This window comes from Astyanax mexicanus, chromosome 9 (assembly GCF_023375975.1).
Source record: "Astyanax mexicanus isolate ESR-SI-001 chromosome 9, AstMex3_surface, whole genome shotgun sequence".
Taxonomy (NCBI): Eukaryota; Metazoa; Chordata; class Actinopteri; order Characiformes; family Acestrorhamphidae; genus Astyanax; species Astyanax mexicanus.
The window spans coordinates 8,563,152-8,580,326 of record NC_064416.1 but is presented as its reverse complement, the minus strand read 5'-3'; the positions used below and the strand labels follow the sequence as shown (position 1 = coordinate 8,580,326).

Here is a 17,175-nt window from a genome sequence, read left to right as displayed (position 1 = left end):
GTCCTGGAGCTGATCAGATTCACATTACAGAACCAGAGGAGGAGAAGCTCAGCAGAAACACGGAGCTCCTGCTAAACACACACACACACACACACACACACACACACACATACTCCAGCCATGAGTCACTCAATACTGCAGCCTGCGCTGCCCAAACTGCTGAACGCTCGCTCACTGCACTACCAACACATTCCCTGCCAATATCTGAGCAACACTCAAAAGTCTGAATCCATCAGACTCGGCATAGACACCTACACTACATTAGAACACAAAAATCTAAACCAATTTTTACATAATACATTCTTATTTTTCATATATTGTAAATTAATACTGAAACCATCCAGACTATGAAGGAACACATAAAGAATCATGTAGTAACTTAAAAGTGTTAAAAAAAACGAAATACTCCTTCTTTCCTGGGGCATTCCTGATGAGAGTCAGTTTCATCATAGTGTTTTTGATGGTCTTTGCGGTGACTGCACTTGAGGATACTTTTAAAATTCTTGAAATGTTTCAAATTGACTGACCTTCATTTCCCAAAAATCGACAGTGCGCCTTATAATCCTATGCACCTTATGTATGAATTCTACCAGTCAGGTATTAAGGAGCAGTAAAGCCACTCTGCTGAAGTAAAACGTTATACAGGAGTTTCTGTGGAGTCTGTACAGTGCTGAGGCTAAGTGCAGCAGCATTAGCATTAGTCGCTAGCCACAGCGCTAGCTCTTTCTCTGTTCAGAGGTGAGTACATTGGACTGTAGTCTGTGCGTTTACCGTGTTAAAACAAGCTACATTATCGGGCAGCATTTACTAGCACTAACCATAGCTGGCTAGCACTGCTAACCGCAGCTAGTGCTCACCCTTGGACAAAATACTGAAACTCTAAGACTACTGTAAATAAACAGAAGTGCTTTGTTCACCCAAATATACAGTTTTAGGAGAGACATTTTTACAATCATACATTCATTTTTTCTTTACTTACTTAAGTAGTTCTGGCCGTAATATGGATTAGAACATTACTCAAATAGGACTATTCACTGTATACCAACTCTACCTCTGTGCAAAGTTGTCATCATTAAATTTACTAAATAATTGTGTATGTTTTTCGTCATAGTTTGGATGACTTTAATATTAATCTACAATGCAGACATTTTTAAAATAATTTAAAAACATTACATATGAGGTGTATCCATATGCTTGACTGGTACATGCTTCCTCTAGGAAGCACCAAATTATAAAAAAAAACACATTAACATTTTTTTTCTGTGCACTTCAAACTGTTTCAGTGTGCTTATGTACAATGTGTAATTTATTTTATTTATCCTTTGTTTTATATATGTATATACTTGTGTTCCTACAGTCAGAAAATGTACTACAGGAAGTGTACTACAGGAAGTGTACTACAGCATGCTGAGACTGGCTTAGGAATGACAGCAAGGCTGCTTTATCTAAAACAGGTCATTGTTTTCTGATTCGACTTTAATGCTGTCTTAATTTGTAAATATGCTCTGTTCTGATTGGCTGCCTGCACAGTTCCTCACTCATAAAGAGAGCTTATTCCTTTCCCAATTCAAATAAAAGCGTATTTGCGAGGGTGACTGGTGTAACTGGTGTAGTAGGAGATGGTCAGGGAGGGTTTATCTTACCTCTAGCTTGTAGCTGTGGACTCTGTAAAGGCAGGATGTACTCCGACTCTGTCAGTCCCTGATTGGTCACAACTGAGGAGCTAGAGATTGGCTTCTCGATTTCATTGGTAGAGGCAGCGGAGGAGACAGGAATGTGGCAGAACTTTCCGGTGAAGTTCGGGGGACAGAGGCACCGGTCCTTCTGAATACACACTCCTCCATTCTTACACAGCATCGGACACAAGACTGCAGAGAGCGAGAGAGAGTGTGAGAGAGAGAGAGAGAGAGAGAGAGAGAGAGAGAGATAGAGAAACCTCCTTCACATCAGATACATAATATATGGGTTTGAGTCTCAAGCAAGTCAATCATTAGTCAGCAGCAGAGATAGTATAGTGAGTAATAACTACATAACACAGTACTATACTTTTACTTTCAGTACTTCAGTAAACTACAGTAAACTACTTACAATACTCAAGTACAAAAATTGTTAAATACTTTGGTACTTCCACTTTAGCGTGAAGCATAAAGAACACTTTAAATTCTACTCGAATAACTTTTTTGAAAGAGAACTTGTACTTTTGTAAGTTTGGGTCTTTAATATTAGTAGGCTGAATAATAGGGGTTAAACTGATCTGTAGGCTGAATGGGTGGGGCTAAACTGATCTGTAGGCTGAATGGGTGGGACTACACTGATCTGTAAGCTGAATGGGTGGGGCTAAACTGATCTGTAGGCTGAATGGGTGGGGCTATATTGATCTGTAGGCTGAATGGGTGGGACTACACTGATCTGTAGGCTGAATGGGTGGGGCTATATTGATCTGTAGGCTGAATGGATGGGACTAAACTGATCTGTAGGCTGAATGGGTGGGGCTATATTGATCTGTAGGCTGAATGGGTGGGGCTATATTGATCTGTAGGCTGAATGGATGGGACTAAACTGATCTGTAGGCTGAATGGATGGGACTAAACTGATCTTTAGGCTGAATGGATGGAGCTAAATTGATCTGTAGGAAACATGGGTGGGGCTAAACTGACCTGTAGGCTGAATGGATGAGACTACACTGATCTGTAGGCTGAATAGATGGGACTAAACTGATCTGTAGGCTGAACGGATGGGACTAAACTGATCTGTAGGCTGAATGGATGGGACTAAACTGATCTGTAGGCTGAATGGATGGGACTAAACTGATCTGTAGGCTGAACGGATGGGACTAAACTGATCTGTAGGCTGAATGGATGGGACTAAACTGATCTGTAGGCTGAATGGATGGGACTAAACTGATCTGTAGGCTGAATGGATGGAGCTAAATTGATCTGTAGGAAAAATGGGTGGGGCTAAACTGACCTGTAGGCTGAATGGATGGGACTACACTGATCTGTAGGCTGAATGGATGGGGCTAAACTGATCTGTAGGCTGAATGGGTGGGGCTATATTGATCTGTAGGCTGAATGGGTGGGGCTAAACTGATCTGTAGGCTGAATGGATGGGACTAAACTGATCTGTAGGCTGAATGGGTGGGGCTATATTGATCTGTAGGCTGAATGGGTGGGGCTAAACTGATCTGTAGGCTGAATGGATGGGACTAAACTGATCTGTAGGCTGAAAGGGTGGGGCTAAACTGATCATTAGTTTGCTATAAGTGGGCTCTTTAAGGAAGCAAAAATATTCCACTGTAATTCATCATGAAGTGATGAAACTCCGTAATTTGTTATTGGCTGGATCTAAAACTGACCGATTTGCCCTTAACAAGAAACAGGTTCAGAACCACAGAGCACCAGTACCAAGAACCGGCCGAAAACCAGCCAAGAACCATCAAAGAACCAGCCAAGCTCTGAGGGTGAGCTGTTTACTGTTTAACACAGTTTATTCAAATCGCTTTCATATGAAATCTATTAAGGTAAGTTAGTAGAGGCACAAGGTTGGTAGGTAGGTGTTTCTAATAAAGTGGCCACAGTGAGTGAAAAGACAAGGTTGGTAGGTAGGTGTTTCTAATAAAGTGGCCACAGTGAGTAAAAGCACAAGGTTGTATAGGTAAGTGTTTCTAATAAAGTGGCCACAGTAAGTGGAAGCACAAGGTAGGTATGTAGGTGTTTCTAATAAAGTGGCCACAGTGAGTGGAAGCACAAGGTTGGTAGGTGTTTCTAATAAAGTGTCCACACCATGTATCTTCTAAACTCACTTAGGGTCAGATGATCCATTAAAGTCTTTGTGATACAGAGTAAGACAGAAAGTACTTTGGCAGGACAGTGAGTGCAGCTGTGAGGAACGTGTGTGTATATATGTGTGTGTGTGTGTGTGTGTGACATGACCTCTGATGTAAATGTAAATTCCCATTACATTCATTCAAAGGATTGTATTCAAGTCCTACATATTCCCTATTCAAGCACACACACACACACACACACAAACACACACACACACGTTCCAGATCACTCAGATCTCCTCAGAGACAGATCCGCCGTAAAAATGATGGATATGTGTGGACTTTGGAAACAGTTCAACTTCCGCCTAGGCCTGGCTAACAGACCTAGAGTGTGTGTGTGTGTGTGTGTGTGTGTAAAATTCTGTGGGTGTGTATTCATGATCATGTGTGTGTGTGTGTGTGTGTGTGTGTGTTGATCCAGGGCTCTCTCTGTCTCTGAAGAGTGACTATGTTTCTGACTGCATTCAGTTTTTTAACTCAGAAAATGCAGCAACATATTAAACATATGATCTGTTTGCACATCCTTACATTAAAACAGCAGTTGTTGTTAAACACTTCAGGCTCATCCTCAGAATTGTAATGTGACATATTTACAGTGGCTTGCAAAAGTATTCATACCCCTTGAACTTCCCCACATTCCCCACAACAACAACAAACTTGTAAAAAATGATGTATTTTACTGAGATTTTAAGTGACAGACAAACACAAAGTATTGCATAAGTGTAAAGTGGAACGAAAATGATACATGGTTTTCAAAATTTTTATCAAATAAAAATAATATTTTTGCAAGCCACTGTATATGTTAATCTGATGTCTAGGGACAGCACAAAGAAGAGCAGGGGTGGCTGGCGTGCAATTTCGTACGATGCGAAATCACTTTTGATGTCTGGCATGTTGTGTTACACAAGTATTAAACACTACTTCTGTGTATGTAGCTCATTAAATCAGTATAAACTAGTTGCAAATATTTTTACAACTATTTCTTTAGTGATGAGTGTATATTTTACACCACATTCTCTATTTACTACTAATGAATAACTGTAAAATCCTATTGCTTTATTAGACAGTTTTGATACTACAGTTATTACAAATGCTATATTAACCATATCCCAGTAAACTGTGTTCAGTATTGTTTAGAAAGTCCAGTTTTTTGAGGTGTCCTTCCGCTAAAATTAACTTTTTCTTGTTCTTTGTGAAATACTATCGGTCTCTTTGAGTTGTATATGATGCTACACATGAAACGGTTCCTCAACCTCCATTGTCTGCAGTAGCTAGTAAAATACAGTACTCAGAAAAAGAAGTCGATCAGTAAAAGCACCGTGTCTACAGGAACCCGTGAATTAGTATTCATGGCCTCGCCCACCTTGGCATCAGAGGTGATATGTTTGCATGTATGAATATGTAATAACTATAGGTTTACATAGGATCTCCAGTGGATTTTGTGTTTTTTTCAGAGACTCTAAGACTATGTCAGTGGCTGAACTGCACTTTGCAGAGCATTACACATGTTGTAAAGTAACATATGATATTGCAAAGACTGTTATTAGTGTAAAAAGGTCTTTATTCTTTATTATAGTCTTTATTAAAACGTTTCTAACTTTTGTTTGTCTTTTGTAAGCCAATCAGAGGAGATATGTTTGCATGTATGAATATTCATGAGCAAGAGCCGTTGTACTTCCCTGCCCCCTCCTACACCGGACTAAAACAGTGTTATACCAGATCACCAGAGCTTTTTTTATTTTTTTTATTTTTTTTTACAAAAAAAGTTAACAGGACATTCATTCATACTAGAAACCACAACTAGACATTTTAAAAAACCTTTAAGAGAGAAACACACACACACACACGTGTACAGCATATGTCCAGTCTCAGCCCACACCCCCTCTCCCCTGACATTACCAAAGCACTGAACTCACACTCTAAAAGATAACAGGACCTAACTGTTTGCTGAGATGAATCCGTCCAGATGTGTGAGTTGTAGGTGCATGAGTGTGTGTATGAGTGCGTATGTGTGTGCGTGTGTGTGTTTACAGTGCAGTAGACTGAGGTTTACAACGCAATAAGATAAAGAGTAGCAGAGCCTTTTAAACTTGGACGAGAGCTGATTCAAACCATCATCAGTGTATAAACATTAAAGAAATAAAAATATTCATAATAATAACAACCCTACATTTTATGAGTATAGCCTATTTTACAAAGCTAAAGTTCTTCTACAATAAAATACAGTGCTTTATGTGTTATATACACTGGATCAGTGGATTTAATGGGTCGTTAATGAGGCAGAATATGGTCAGAGTGTTTAGGTTTGATAGGAGTGTGTTATAGAGCTCTTTCCTGTGTTTAAACGCTGTTGACGTCACTGATCTGCGATGGGGAAAGAACCCATTTCTGTTAGAGTCAGATCTGCTGACTTGCGCAGGCCATTGATGAACTAATCTCATTAGCATGGTAATAAAATTATGATAATAAAGTTAGATGGACTGTTGACAATGCGCTTTCATGGTTTAAATCATACCTCACTGGGCACTCATTCAAGGTGTCATGGCAAGGACAGCTGTCCTCAGCCCACTCCTTATCCACTGGGGTTCCCCAGGGTTCGGTACTGGGACCCCTTCTCTTTTTCATATACACCACCTCTCCGCTCACATGGCTTTTCCTACCATTGCTTTGCTGATGACACCCAGCTCTATCTGAAGATCTCTGCACGGATATCACAGTGCCTTTTGTTAAGAAATATTAAATATTACTATTAAATGTTTTCTTTGAGTTAATCATGCATAATGACATTTGATTTAAACAAAACCTTATTGTGATTAAGAGAGTGAAGCAAGTGTCATGTGAGTAATCTTGTTTGTGCCGACCAAAGCCTCTGAAACTAGGGAGTTTTTTTCAGGATATTTGAACTGAACTGTGTATGTGGGTGGGTGAGGCCGGTTGGCAGGTGGAAAACAGTAGTAATCAATAGATAACGTTTTTACTCAATCAGTTAGAACCAGTTTTTGAGGAACCGCTTCACTGACCTTTACACAATAAGTCTGGGTGGGGTTTTGAGGGATATAAGGTACCTAAAAGTACCTTTCAGTGAAAGTACTTTTTTGTCCTCATGTTTTTTATGCCAGTAAAGATTATAAAGATTATAAACATGATCATCAACTGAATATGTGTCAAGAACTTAACGATCCAAAATTGTCTGGCTTTCAAATGAAAATGTGGAATTAAAATATATATTATTTAGTGCAGTGATACAGAATACTGAATGTACTTTTTGTCTGGTTAAATGGTACAAATCTGTACTTATTGCTGTTAGAAAAGACTTTGTACTTCAGAGGGAAAATACCAATATTATACCTTTGAGGGTACAATTATGAGAAGTGTACCTTTGAGTACAAAAAAAGTACTTATATTGCACCTCTGTTTTTTAGAGTGTACTTCAGGCTTCCATCTAAAGAATCCAGGGGAAACAAACTGGAGCAGTAAGGGGTAGTGCACATTTCCCAACACTCTCATACCTATCTGTATGGATGTAGGAACACCGCCTTCAACTAAACCGTTTCAAGACTACCATACCAGCAAAACCATCTATCCAACACAACTTTCGCCATAGCCATTGACTCTCTCTCTCTCTGTCTCTCTCCGACAAAGGTTGCTAGGAACCTGGGTGTTCTGGTTGATGACCAGCTCTCCTTCACGCACCATGTGGCCTCGGTTGCTCGATCCTGCCGCTTTGCGCTTTATAACATCAGAAAAATTCTACCATTTCTAACACAACAGGCCACCCAACTCTTGGTACAAGCGATAGTCATCATACTATTGCAATGCCATACTAACATTCCTTCAAGCCTGTGTTATAAAACCACTTCAGATGGTTCATAATGCAGCAGCACACTTGGCCTTTAGATGTTCATTGCAATATAATTGTCAATTGTCAGAGACACATACACCTCCACTTGTTACACAAACATGGACACACAGCAGTGCACAAGCCCATAGCGCATGCCTGTTGGCAGCTATGTAAATTTTTACATCGTTAATTCATGAATAAGCTTTTCTCTGTTGAGAAGCGATGGATATGTCCAGGTAGCTGCACCGCTGAAACAGCAATGCAGCACACCTCTAAACCTTTCATAATAATTTCAATATGGATTTAAATGGACAATAAATGGACATTCTTAATCATTTTAGCTGACCTCAATATTTTGTCTTTTTTTTATTTTAGCAAGGAGAGCCCATTAAACGTGTGCATTGAACGGCTTAATACACACAAAAGGCAGGTACAAATTCTTTTAACTAATCTAACATGCAATAAACCAATCAGCGTGTCACTTGCCATTCCCTTTAAGAGCCAGGTGCGCTCTGACTTTGGGGACAAAATGAAAGCATGATTGTTTATATGTAATGCAACACAATAAGATAAGACAAATAAGCAGGGAGTATAAAGAATAAATAGTGTTCCCATGGTAGCTTGAAATACAAACTTATAACATCCCCCGAAAGATCTCTATGTTTGGTGATGGTGTAATTATGGGTCAGGGTGGTGCATCTGAGATCAGATTTGATTAATTCTATGTTGGAACGACTGTCTACGTAACACGAAAGTTGTCCTGGTCTGACCCATTCCAACCATGGAGAAAAACTGTAAATATTATATTTTATGTAGGAATAGATCACGTTGTTTTGATTGCAGAAGGTTATTATCATTCATCACCCCAACAAAATGTAAAACAGTACACCAGTGAAGAGTAAACCATGCTAACCACTGCTACATATCTACATTAACCTTATAGCTCCAGTATAAAACACAACAAATACAATATTAAACTGAACAGTAAATCTTTAAACTGAAGTGAGAGCTCTGTGTGAGTGTGTGTGTGTGTGTGTGAGTGCCCCTCTAATGTGCAGAAGTTGTGTTTACACACAGCAGAGACGCAGGTTTGACCCACATTAGAAGAGTGGGATGCGTCAGCTGTGAGTTTCTGTGTTGACATTTTACTAACAAATCAGAGAGAAGACAGCCAGCTGCTCCTCATGACATCATTTCCTCTCCACCAGGCTGATGCAGAACACTAAAGAAACCCAGGCTGGAAGAGAAGTAGAAGGACATGTGGACAAGCGACTGTCAAACACACGTTTCCTTCTTTTTCTACTACACACACACACTCACACACACTGAACACTTCAAGGCTGAGTACATTAACACTTAAGAGAGGTGAGAGAGAGATTATAGATGTGTGAGAGAGAGACAGAGAGAGAGAGAGAGATTGTGGATGAGAGGCAGAGAGAGAGAGAGAGAGAGAGAGAGAGATAGATTGTGGATGAGAGGCAGAGGCAGAGAGAGAGAGAGATTGTGGATGAGAGACAGAGGCAGAGAGAGAGATAGAGAGAGATTGTGGATGAGAGGCAGAGAGAGAGAATGAGAGAGATATGGTGGATGAGAGAGAGATTGTGGATGAGAGGCAGAGAGAGAGAATGAGAGAGATATGGTGGATGAGAGAGAGATTGTGGATGAGAGGCAGAGAGAGAGAATGAGAGAGATATGGTGGATGAGAGAGAGAGAAAGAGAAAAGAGAGAGAGAGAGATTGTGGATGAGAGACAGAGGCAGAGAGCGAGAGATAGAGAGAGATTGTGGATGAGAGGCAGAGAGAGAGAATGAGGGAGATATGGTAGATAGAGAGAGAGAGATTGTGGATGAGAGGCAGAGAAAGAGAAAAGAGAGAGAGATAGCAAGAGAGAGATTGTGGATGAGAGAGAGAGACACATTGTGGATGAGAGGCTGAAAGAGAGAATGAGGGTGATATGGTGGATAAGAGCTAGAGCGAGAGCAAAAGAAGAGCAAGAGAGAGAGAATGAGAAAGAAAGGATGTGGATGAGAGAGAGAGAGAGAGAGAGAGAGAGAGATGTTTGGAGGTAAATTGAAGACACATGGTGCAGGGTCGTCCTGCCAAGATCAAAGAAAGGATGAGGAAAGAACACTGGACCAGCATCTCACCACACACACACACACACACACACACACACACATTATATATATATCTGTGGTCCACCATCAATATATATCTTCAGCATTTTACCTACCAGAATTAGCTGGCAGTGAAAAGTTTTCCCCATCCTTCCCCATGTTTAACAGTTATGAGACACTGATATAACAGTATCTAACCTGTCTATCTGGAATGCAGGTTTTAGATCTGCAGCAGTTTGGGTTCTGTGCCACATCTGCCCTCCAGCAGCTGAGATTATTAAAGATGAATACAACATGGCAACACACATGCACACACACTCACACGCACACACACACAAACAGAAATGATGGAGGGATGGAACTGTCAGAGGACTGATTAAAGAAACACACACACAGAGTAATATTGATAGTCTCTGGCTCTGTGAACTAGAGTTGGGCCATATACCGGTTCATCCATTATATATAGGTGAAATTAAAACTGGAATACATTTTTCACATAAAGCCATGCTGCTAGAGGCCCTGTGGAGTAATGGGTACAAACAGCACTGCCAAAGAAGCACACTGACAACAGCTCGCTAGCTAACGCTAGCCAGTTAGCATAACAAGCTAATACACTGGAGTGAAGATAAGTCAGCTCTGTGGAGTCAAAAGCTTGTCTCACTCCGTCCTGCCTGGAGAAACATGAGAACAGCACTTTATCTGAGGAGCTCCTGCTGCTGTTCCTCACTGTATGAGTGTTTTTATCCAAGTAAAATAGAAGAACAACAGCAAACAGCAATTACTTGCTCAGAAAAGAGATGAATGGAATTCCGTAATCCATCCACAGCTGGTAGAAAAGATTATCTCGTCCCCCAGACGAGCCCAGAATCAGTGAATAAACTTCCTAAAACACTGGATACGAGGTGCAAATAAACTTCAAGAGCAGTAACTATAGACCTTATTAATATATTAATACAGTATCATGAAGGATCATTTTAATGATCAATTAATAACATATGAATTAATTAATAATGAATTGTAAATTGATAATATACTTGTGTCTTTGTTTTTAAGAAATATATTTTTGAATACATAACCATTGAGTATTTAGGTCCATTTATAAAGTTTATGGAACTATTTAAAAATATATAGTTTAGTAAAGTTAGCAGTGTTAAGGTTTTTGGCATATCTCTTTTTAAGGTCTATTGTTTACATTATTCAGCTGTTTTTTCTGCTAATAAAGTCTGATTTCTTTATATATTGTATTATTTTGTTGGACAAGTAACAAAATAATAAGTAAAACCAATACTAATAAAAGCCTAGATTTAAAGCCTTATTGTTTTATATTATATGTACTAAAAACAGTACAATAAAACACAGACCTATATAAAAACTCAGGCATGCAACAAAAAAAAACTATAAATAAATAAATAAATAAATAAATAAAATAAATTGATATAGAGTGAATCCATCAAAATATGTGAACCTACACTATAATACTATTATAGACCTATGGTAATACTAAAATCCTTTATACACAGTATAATAAAATAAGGACCTGTAAACAGCATTTATTCATTGATATTTTAATCGTACATATTCATGTATTTAGTATGTATTTGCTGCCTTGAGGGCAGTATGGGGTCTGCATGGGCAACACGCACATAAGGGGGTGTGTTTGAGGTGGCAGGGGGCCAATTTAAACAATAAATGTTCTAAAGAGATCAAATACCATATAGAAAGTCTATTAGAGATTACTGAACGCCTCCACACGGTTTATAAATAATGTATGATGACTAAGGCATGCAGTTAGCTCCATGCTAATTCCTGTGGTATGAGCTTCCATCACTCATAAGCTACATTAGCTTCAAAGCTCTAGTGTAAATCTTAAGCATCCTTTTACAAACAGCAAACATGTTCTGACTGATCGACTACATTTGTGTATCCATATAAAACAAAGCGAGGCAAAGCAAATGGATTTTGCTGACTATAGTCCAGTCCAGTGCTGATGTCTAACAGGTGTGTGCCGTCATTGTGCCAGCGCTGTAATATGATCTGCTCCCGCTGCTCTGCCAGTACCGGTGCCGTATTAATGCTGAGAAATGATTAGATAATTCATACGCTCTGATATGCCTCTCGCCGCACATATGTGATCCATACACTCTGCTATTCAGCATCCCCCCATATAGCTCCCCTTTGTGTCTAAAGCTTAAATTTCCTCCAAACACGCGTAAGCCCTTCATTAGGCACAGGATGTGCCAAAACTAATACAAATAATCTGAATATATAATCCATCTGCCTCCTAACCACATCTCTCCTTCTCCTCAGTTCTCCTCAGATACTTCCAGAATCATTCCTTTACTTTTATTTAGCTTAGGTTTACAGAGAATGTTAATGTTCACAAACAGAAATACAGGATAACTTATATATAAAATGAATCACAACAAAATCAAAGTATACTATGTATTAAAAGCCAGCATTATACTCCTCAATTAAACTTTAATATTTGTAGAATGTGTAAGACTAATGTACTTAGTGGAGGAAGCAGAGTAAAATGCTTTAACACCACCAACTAGATACCCCTCTCAAGAGTGTATCACTTAGATCAGTACAGTGAATTTGAGAACACTAGCCCAATACCCACCTCAGTGACTATCAGAACACTCTACCACCTTGGCACCCTTGTCTCTGCCCTTACTTGTCTCACAATACTAACCGGAAACCCCTCTCAAAAGTGTATCACTTAGACCAGTAGTACAGTGAGTATAGTGAGTACAGTGAGTATCCGAGCACTAACTGGACTCCCCTCTCACGAGAATATCATTTAGACTAGTACAGTGAGTATCAGAACACTAACCAGACACCACTCTCAAGAGTGTATCACTTAGATCAGTACAGTGAGTTTGAGAACACTAGCCCAATACCCATCTCAGTGACTATCAGAACACTCTACCACCTTGGCACTCCTGCCTCTGCTCCCTACTAGTCTCACAATACTAACCGGAAACCCCTCTCAAAAGTGTAAGACCAGTACAGTAAGTGTGATAACAATAAGCCGATACCCCTCTCGAAACTGTATTACTCAGCCGGGTACAGTGAGTATTACAACACTCTACCACCTTGGCACGCTTGTCTCTCTCCCCTACTCGTCTCCCCATCATCAACCAGCAGGACGTTTTCTCATCTGTTCTGATGAAAATCAATGGAACTTTTCACTCTTCCCACATGTTCCCACAAGTTCTTAACCATCGTCCCAGTCCCCCTAAAAGTGAACATCACAGGATTAAATGACTGCAGGCTGGTTGCAGTGACCTCTGTAGTCATGAAGATCTTTGATTGCCTGGTTCTAGCCCACCTGAAAGCTATTACAGACCCTCTGCTGGACCCCCTGCAGTTTGAATACAGAGTGATCAGGTCTGTCAATGACGCAATAAACTTGGCCCATACTTCAGGCTAGAGCATCTCCTTGGTTCAGAGGAAAACACTAGTTCTGTTCTTGTCATCTTTGTCAGTTGTTAATCTGAAGCTGTTTTTACACATTAACTCTTAAAAATGTCCTGTGTCTGTGTAGAGCATGAACATTATGACCCACTGTGAATTCAGCAAAAAAAAAAAAAAAAAATTGTTCATACATACAGTAAATACAGCTCCTCCAGGTAATGTCTGGAAAAAGTCTGGGCTGCTGTGCAAATGTGAAAGAGACAAATTTTTTTAAAACCAGAAATGCCTGTGGATCATGGGTTTTCTGACCAATAGGTAATAGGCATGACTAGGCAGACATCCAGAGATTTAGTACAGAAATACCACCAAAAATCTGTATCCCAGAACTTTACAGATCTCCTTAATGTGACCCAGAACCCTGCAAACCCTCTGATTCTGATCCAAAATTTTACCAAAACCTTAAAGCCCCCCCTTATTGTAGCACAGAACTTTTACAAACCTAGGCCTGGACAATATTTCGATATCGGTATTTATCGCGATAAGAAATGTTTCAATAACGGTGATATCATTTTTGTGATATATCGATATGTATTATTTACAGACAGGCGTTTTTTAGCGGTGTCAGTTCACTGCAGCCCTGAACATAGCCGGGCTACGTCAGTGCGTGATGACGCAATCATACAGGCACGTAGCCAGATAGGCTAGGCTAGGCTAGACTAGACCTGGGTCGCCTCCTCTCCGCTCCGCACCTGAAACCAACCCGCGAGGAAGCGAAACCGACCCTAACCGAGCGGATCTCAGCTCCGCTCTGCTCCGCACCTAAAACCCGCCCGCGATTAAACGAAACCGACCCTAACCGAGCGGATCTCCGCTCCGCACCTAAAACCCGCCCGCGATGAAACAAAACCGACCCTAACCGAGCGGATCTCTGCTCCGCTCCGCACCTAAAACCTCCCGCGATGAAACGAAACCGACCCTAACCCGCTCGTTTTCATCGCAGGACATTTTAGATGAAGAATGAGCGGATAGTTGAGGGAGGCAGGTCTAATTCAGTGGTTCGGCGTTCAAAGGTTTGATAAACTTCAGACTTCAGCTTGCTCCAAATTGTTCTGGAGAGTGGAGCCGACCAGCAACAGTAATACATCTGTTCCTCCACCTCAAGCAGTTTCACTACACACAATATCTTCCTTATTCTGGCTAAAACACTTGTAGTTTATGTTGTATCTAATTTATTTATAGTTTATATAGGTTTGTTTATTTGACAGGGATATCATGTTCCCTTTATATATGTGAAGGCTTTTTGTATTCCCTATCCTGGTTGAAGCACTTTTGTTTTGATCTGTTAAATATGTTTACAAAAGAATAAGAAGCTCTGCCTCTGTTGTAATGTAAAGTTATTTATATTGGTAATATGTATATAGGTTATAGGTTTATGTTTGACAGGGATGTCATGTTTTTATTTTGCTACATGCAAATAAAAGTGAGCATTGATTTATTCTGATTATTTTTTATTTATAAAGTATAAGGCTTTAAAGACTTAAATTTCAGACATTAGTGTACAGATTTCCATTGCAGGGATTCTTAGCAGTTTTTCTGAGGCCTTCAAAGTATTTATATCGATATCGAAATTATATTGTATCGACCGAAATTAAGGAATATATCGTGATATAAATTTTGGCCATATCGTCCAGCACTATACAAACCCCACTCACAATTGCCCAAAACTTTACAGCCCTCTTCTTTTACAAATCTCCCTATTGCGTGACAAACACTCTGACTCAGGTACAGAATTTTAGAAGCCCTGGTAACATGCTCTAAACCTTATTGTGACCCTGAACTTCATAAGCCCCACTTTATATGGGCGAGAACTTTTACAAATCTCACTCATAATGGCCCAAAACTTTACAGCCCTCTTTATTGTGACCCAGAACTCTGCAAACCCTCCCATCTGATTCTGAAACCAGGACTTTTCAACCTTACTTACCATAACCCAGAACTTTACAAATCTCCCTATTGTGTCACAAACCATCTGACTTGGGTTCAGAATTTTACAACCCCCTGCACCATGGTCCAAAACTTTACAGCCCTCCTTATTGTGACCCTGCTGCATGCTGCAAACCCTTCCATCTGATTCTGGCCCAGAATCTTACAAACAGCCATCACAGTTGTCCAGAACTTTACAACCCTCCTTATTGTGGCCCTGAACTTTACAAATCCTACTTGCTGTGGCCCAGAACTTTAAAACCCATTTTCTACAGCCCAAACACCCCTCTTTTGTGGTCCAGAATTGTACAAACTATTTACTGTGACCCATTAACTTTACACTCCCCTTTTATCTGGCAGAACTTTACAAACACCACTAGATGTGGCAATACTTTTTGCCTGTTATCCAGAACTTTACAAAACCCACTTGCAGTGCCCCAGAACTTTCCAACCTTCCTTATTGTGGCCCTAAATGCTGCAAATGCTTCCATTTGATTCTGGCTTAGGACTTTACAACATCATTTACAATGGCCCAAAAACTTTACAAACACCCCTGTTTTGTGGCCCAGAATTGTAAAAAAACATTTACTGGGGCAGTTTACTATGTAACTTTACACACCCATTTTCTCTGGCAGAACTTTACAAACACCACTAGATGTGTCAATACTTTTTGCATGTTATCCAGAACTTTACAACCACCCTTATTGTGGGGGGAACTTTACAAATCCCACTTGTCGTGACCCAGAATTTTAAAGCCTCTTTCGTATGTTATCCAGAACTTTACAAAACCCTTTTCTGTAGCTCAGAACTTTACAAACCCAATTTCCTTGGCCCAGAACTGTACATTCTCCCTAACTGTGTCCCTAAACTTTACAAACACCGCTTGCTTTGGCTCTGAAATTTACAAACCTCTTAGTCTGGACCAGTACCCACAAACCCTACCTGATGTGGCTCACCACCTTAAAACACCTTAAAGGGTCCTGTGAAAACTTCACAGAATCTTAACACACAGCCACTTTATCACCACTAAAGCTTTTTATACACTGAAGCACAGCATGTGTATAACGTCAGTGTGTATAAGGCTTGTATTTATATCTTTAGCTACAGCATAAGATCAAACGCATGCTTTTAAGGATGCTCTTTGGCAGGGCGGAGAGTAGAGTGTGTGTAAAATGTGTGATAGACCTCAGATTAGTACAAAACCTGGAATGCTTTGAACTGTCCACAAGCTGCTGCCAGAACAGGGTGTAAAGTTTATGAGTTTCATGCATTTCTTTTATATAAAAGTGTGTGTGTAAATGCTGCAGTGAAACACGCAAGTTAAACGTATACACTGTGCATTTCTGCAAACACACACTTCCCTCGCACGTAATCAGCCTGTACTGCTGGAAACAAGCAGAATGTCTCGTATAAATAGGTCAGAGTGTTTCTGGAGAGCTGGAGCTCATTTACTGTTAGACATGAAGCTCAGCTAACAGGACCCCAAAGAAAACACACACACACACACACACACAAGTTGCATTCTCAGAGCTGGGTACACACTATTCACTACACTCTCTCACAGGAAACAGTAAGAGTGAAGCAACAAGCAATTAGCAACATTAGTGCTTCTGTAGGTGTTCCTAATAAAACGGCCAGTAAGTTAAAGCACAAGGATGGTAGGGGTTTCTAATAAAGTGGCCAGTTAGTCTCCTTTCACCCTGTTTAGCACTCCACAGGACCACCACATAGCAGCGTTTATATGGGTGGGGGGTCATTCTCAGCATTGCAGTGACTCAGCACTGGGATGTGGCAATGGTGTGTTACCCTGCGTTGACACTGGCGGGCAACAAGTTGCTCACTTCACCTCAAGTTTGTCTCTTGTGGCCGTGTTTGTGGCTGCTTGAAGCTTTCGCCTGTATTTGTGTAAAGATGCACCACATAAAACATGGAAGTAATAATTTGCAGCCAGTTTGCAAGGCCAATTGTGCTCTCTCAGGGCTCCGGCAG

At 40.2% G+C, this 17,175-nt stretch overlaps 1 protein-coding gene across 5 annotated transcripts in view; it reads right to left on the bottom strand.

The window, feature by feature from the left end:
• The window catches only part of LOC103033531 (latent-transforming growth factor beta-binding protein 4), a 115,273-nt gene that overhangs the window by 59,344 nt on the left and 38,754 nt on the right, over positions 1 to 17,175 (bottom strand). For all 5 annotated transcript variants that reach the window (XM_049483619.1, XM_022679438.2, XM_049483616.1 and 2 more), the window contains exon 6: positions 1,644 to 1,868. In XM_049483619.1, the coding sequence (XP_049339576.1) occupies positions 1,644 to 1,868 (225 nt within the window). The remainder of the gene's footprint in view (positions 1 to 1,643; positions 1,869 to 17,175) is intronic.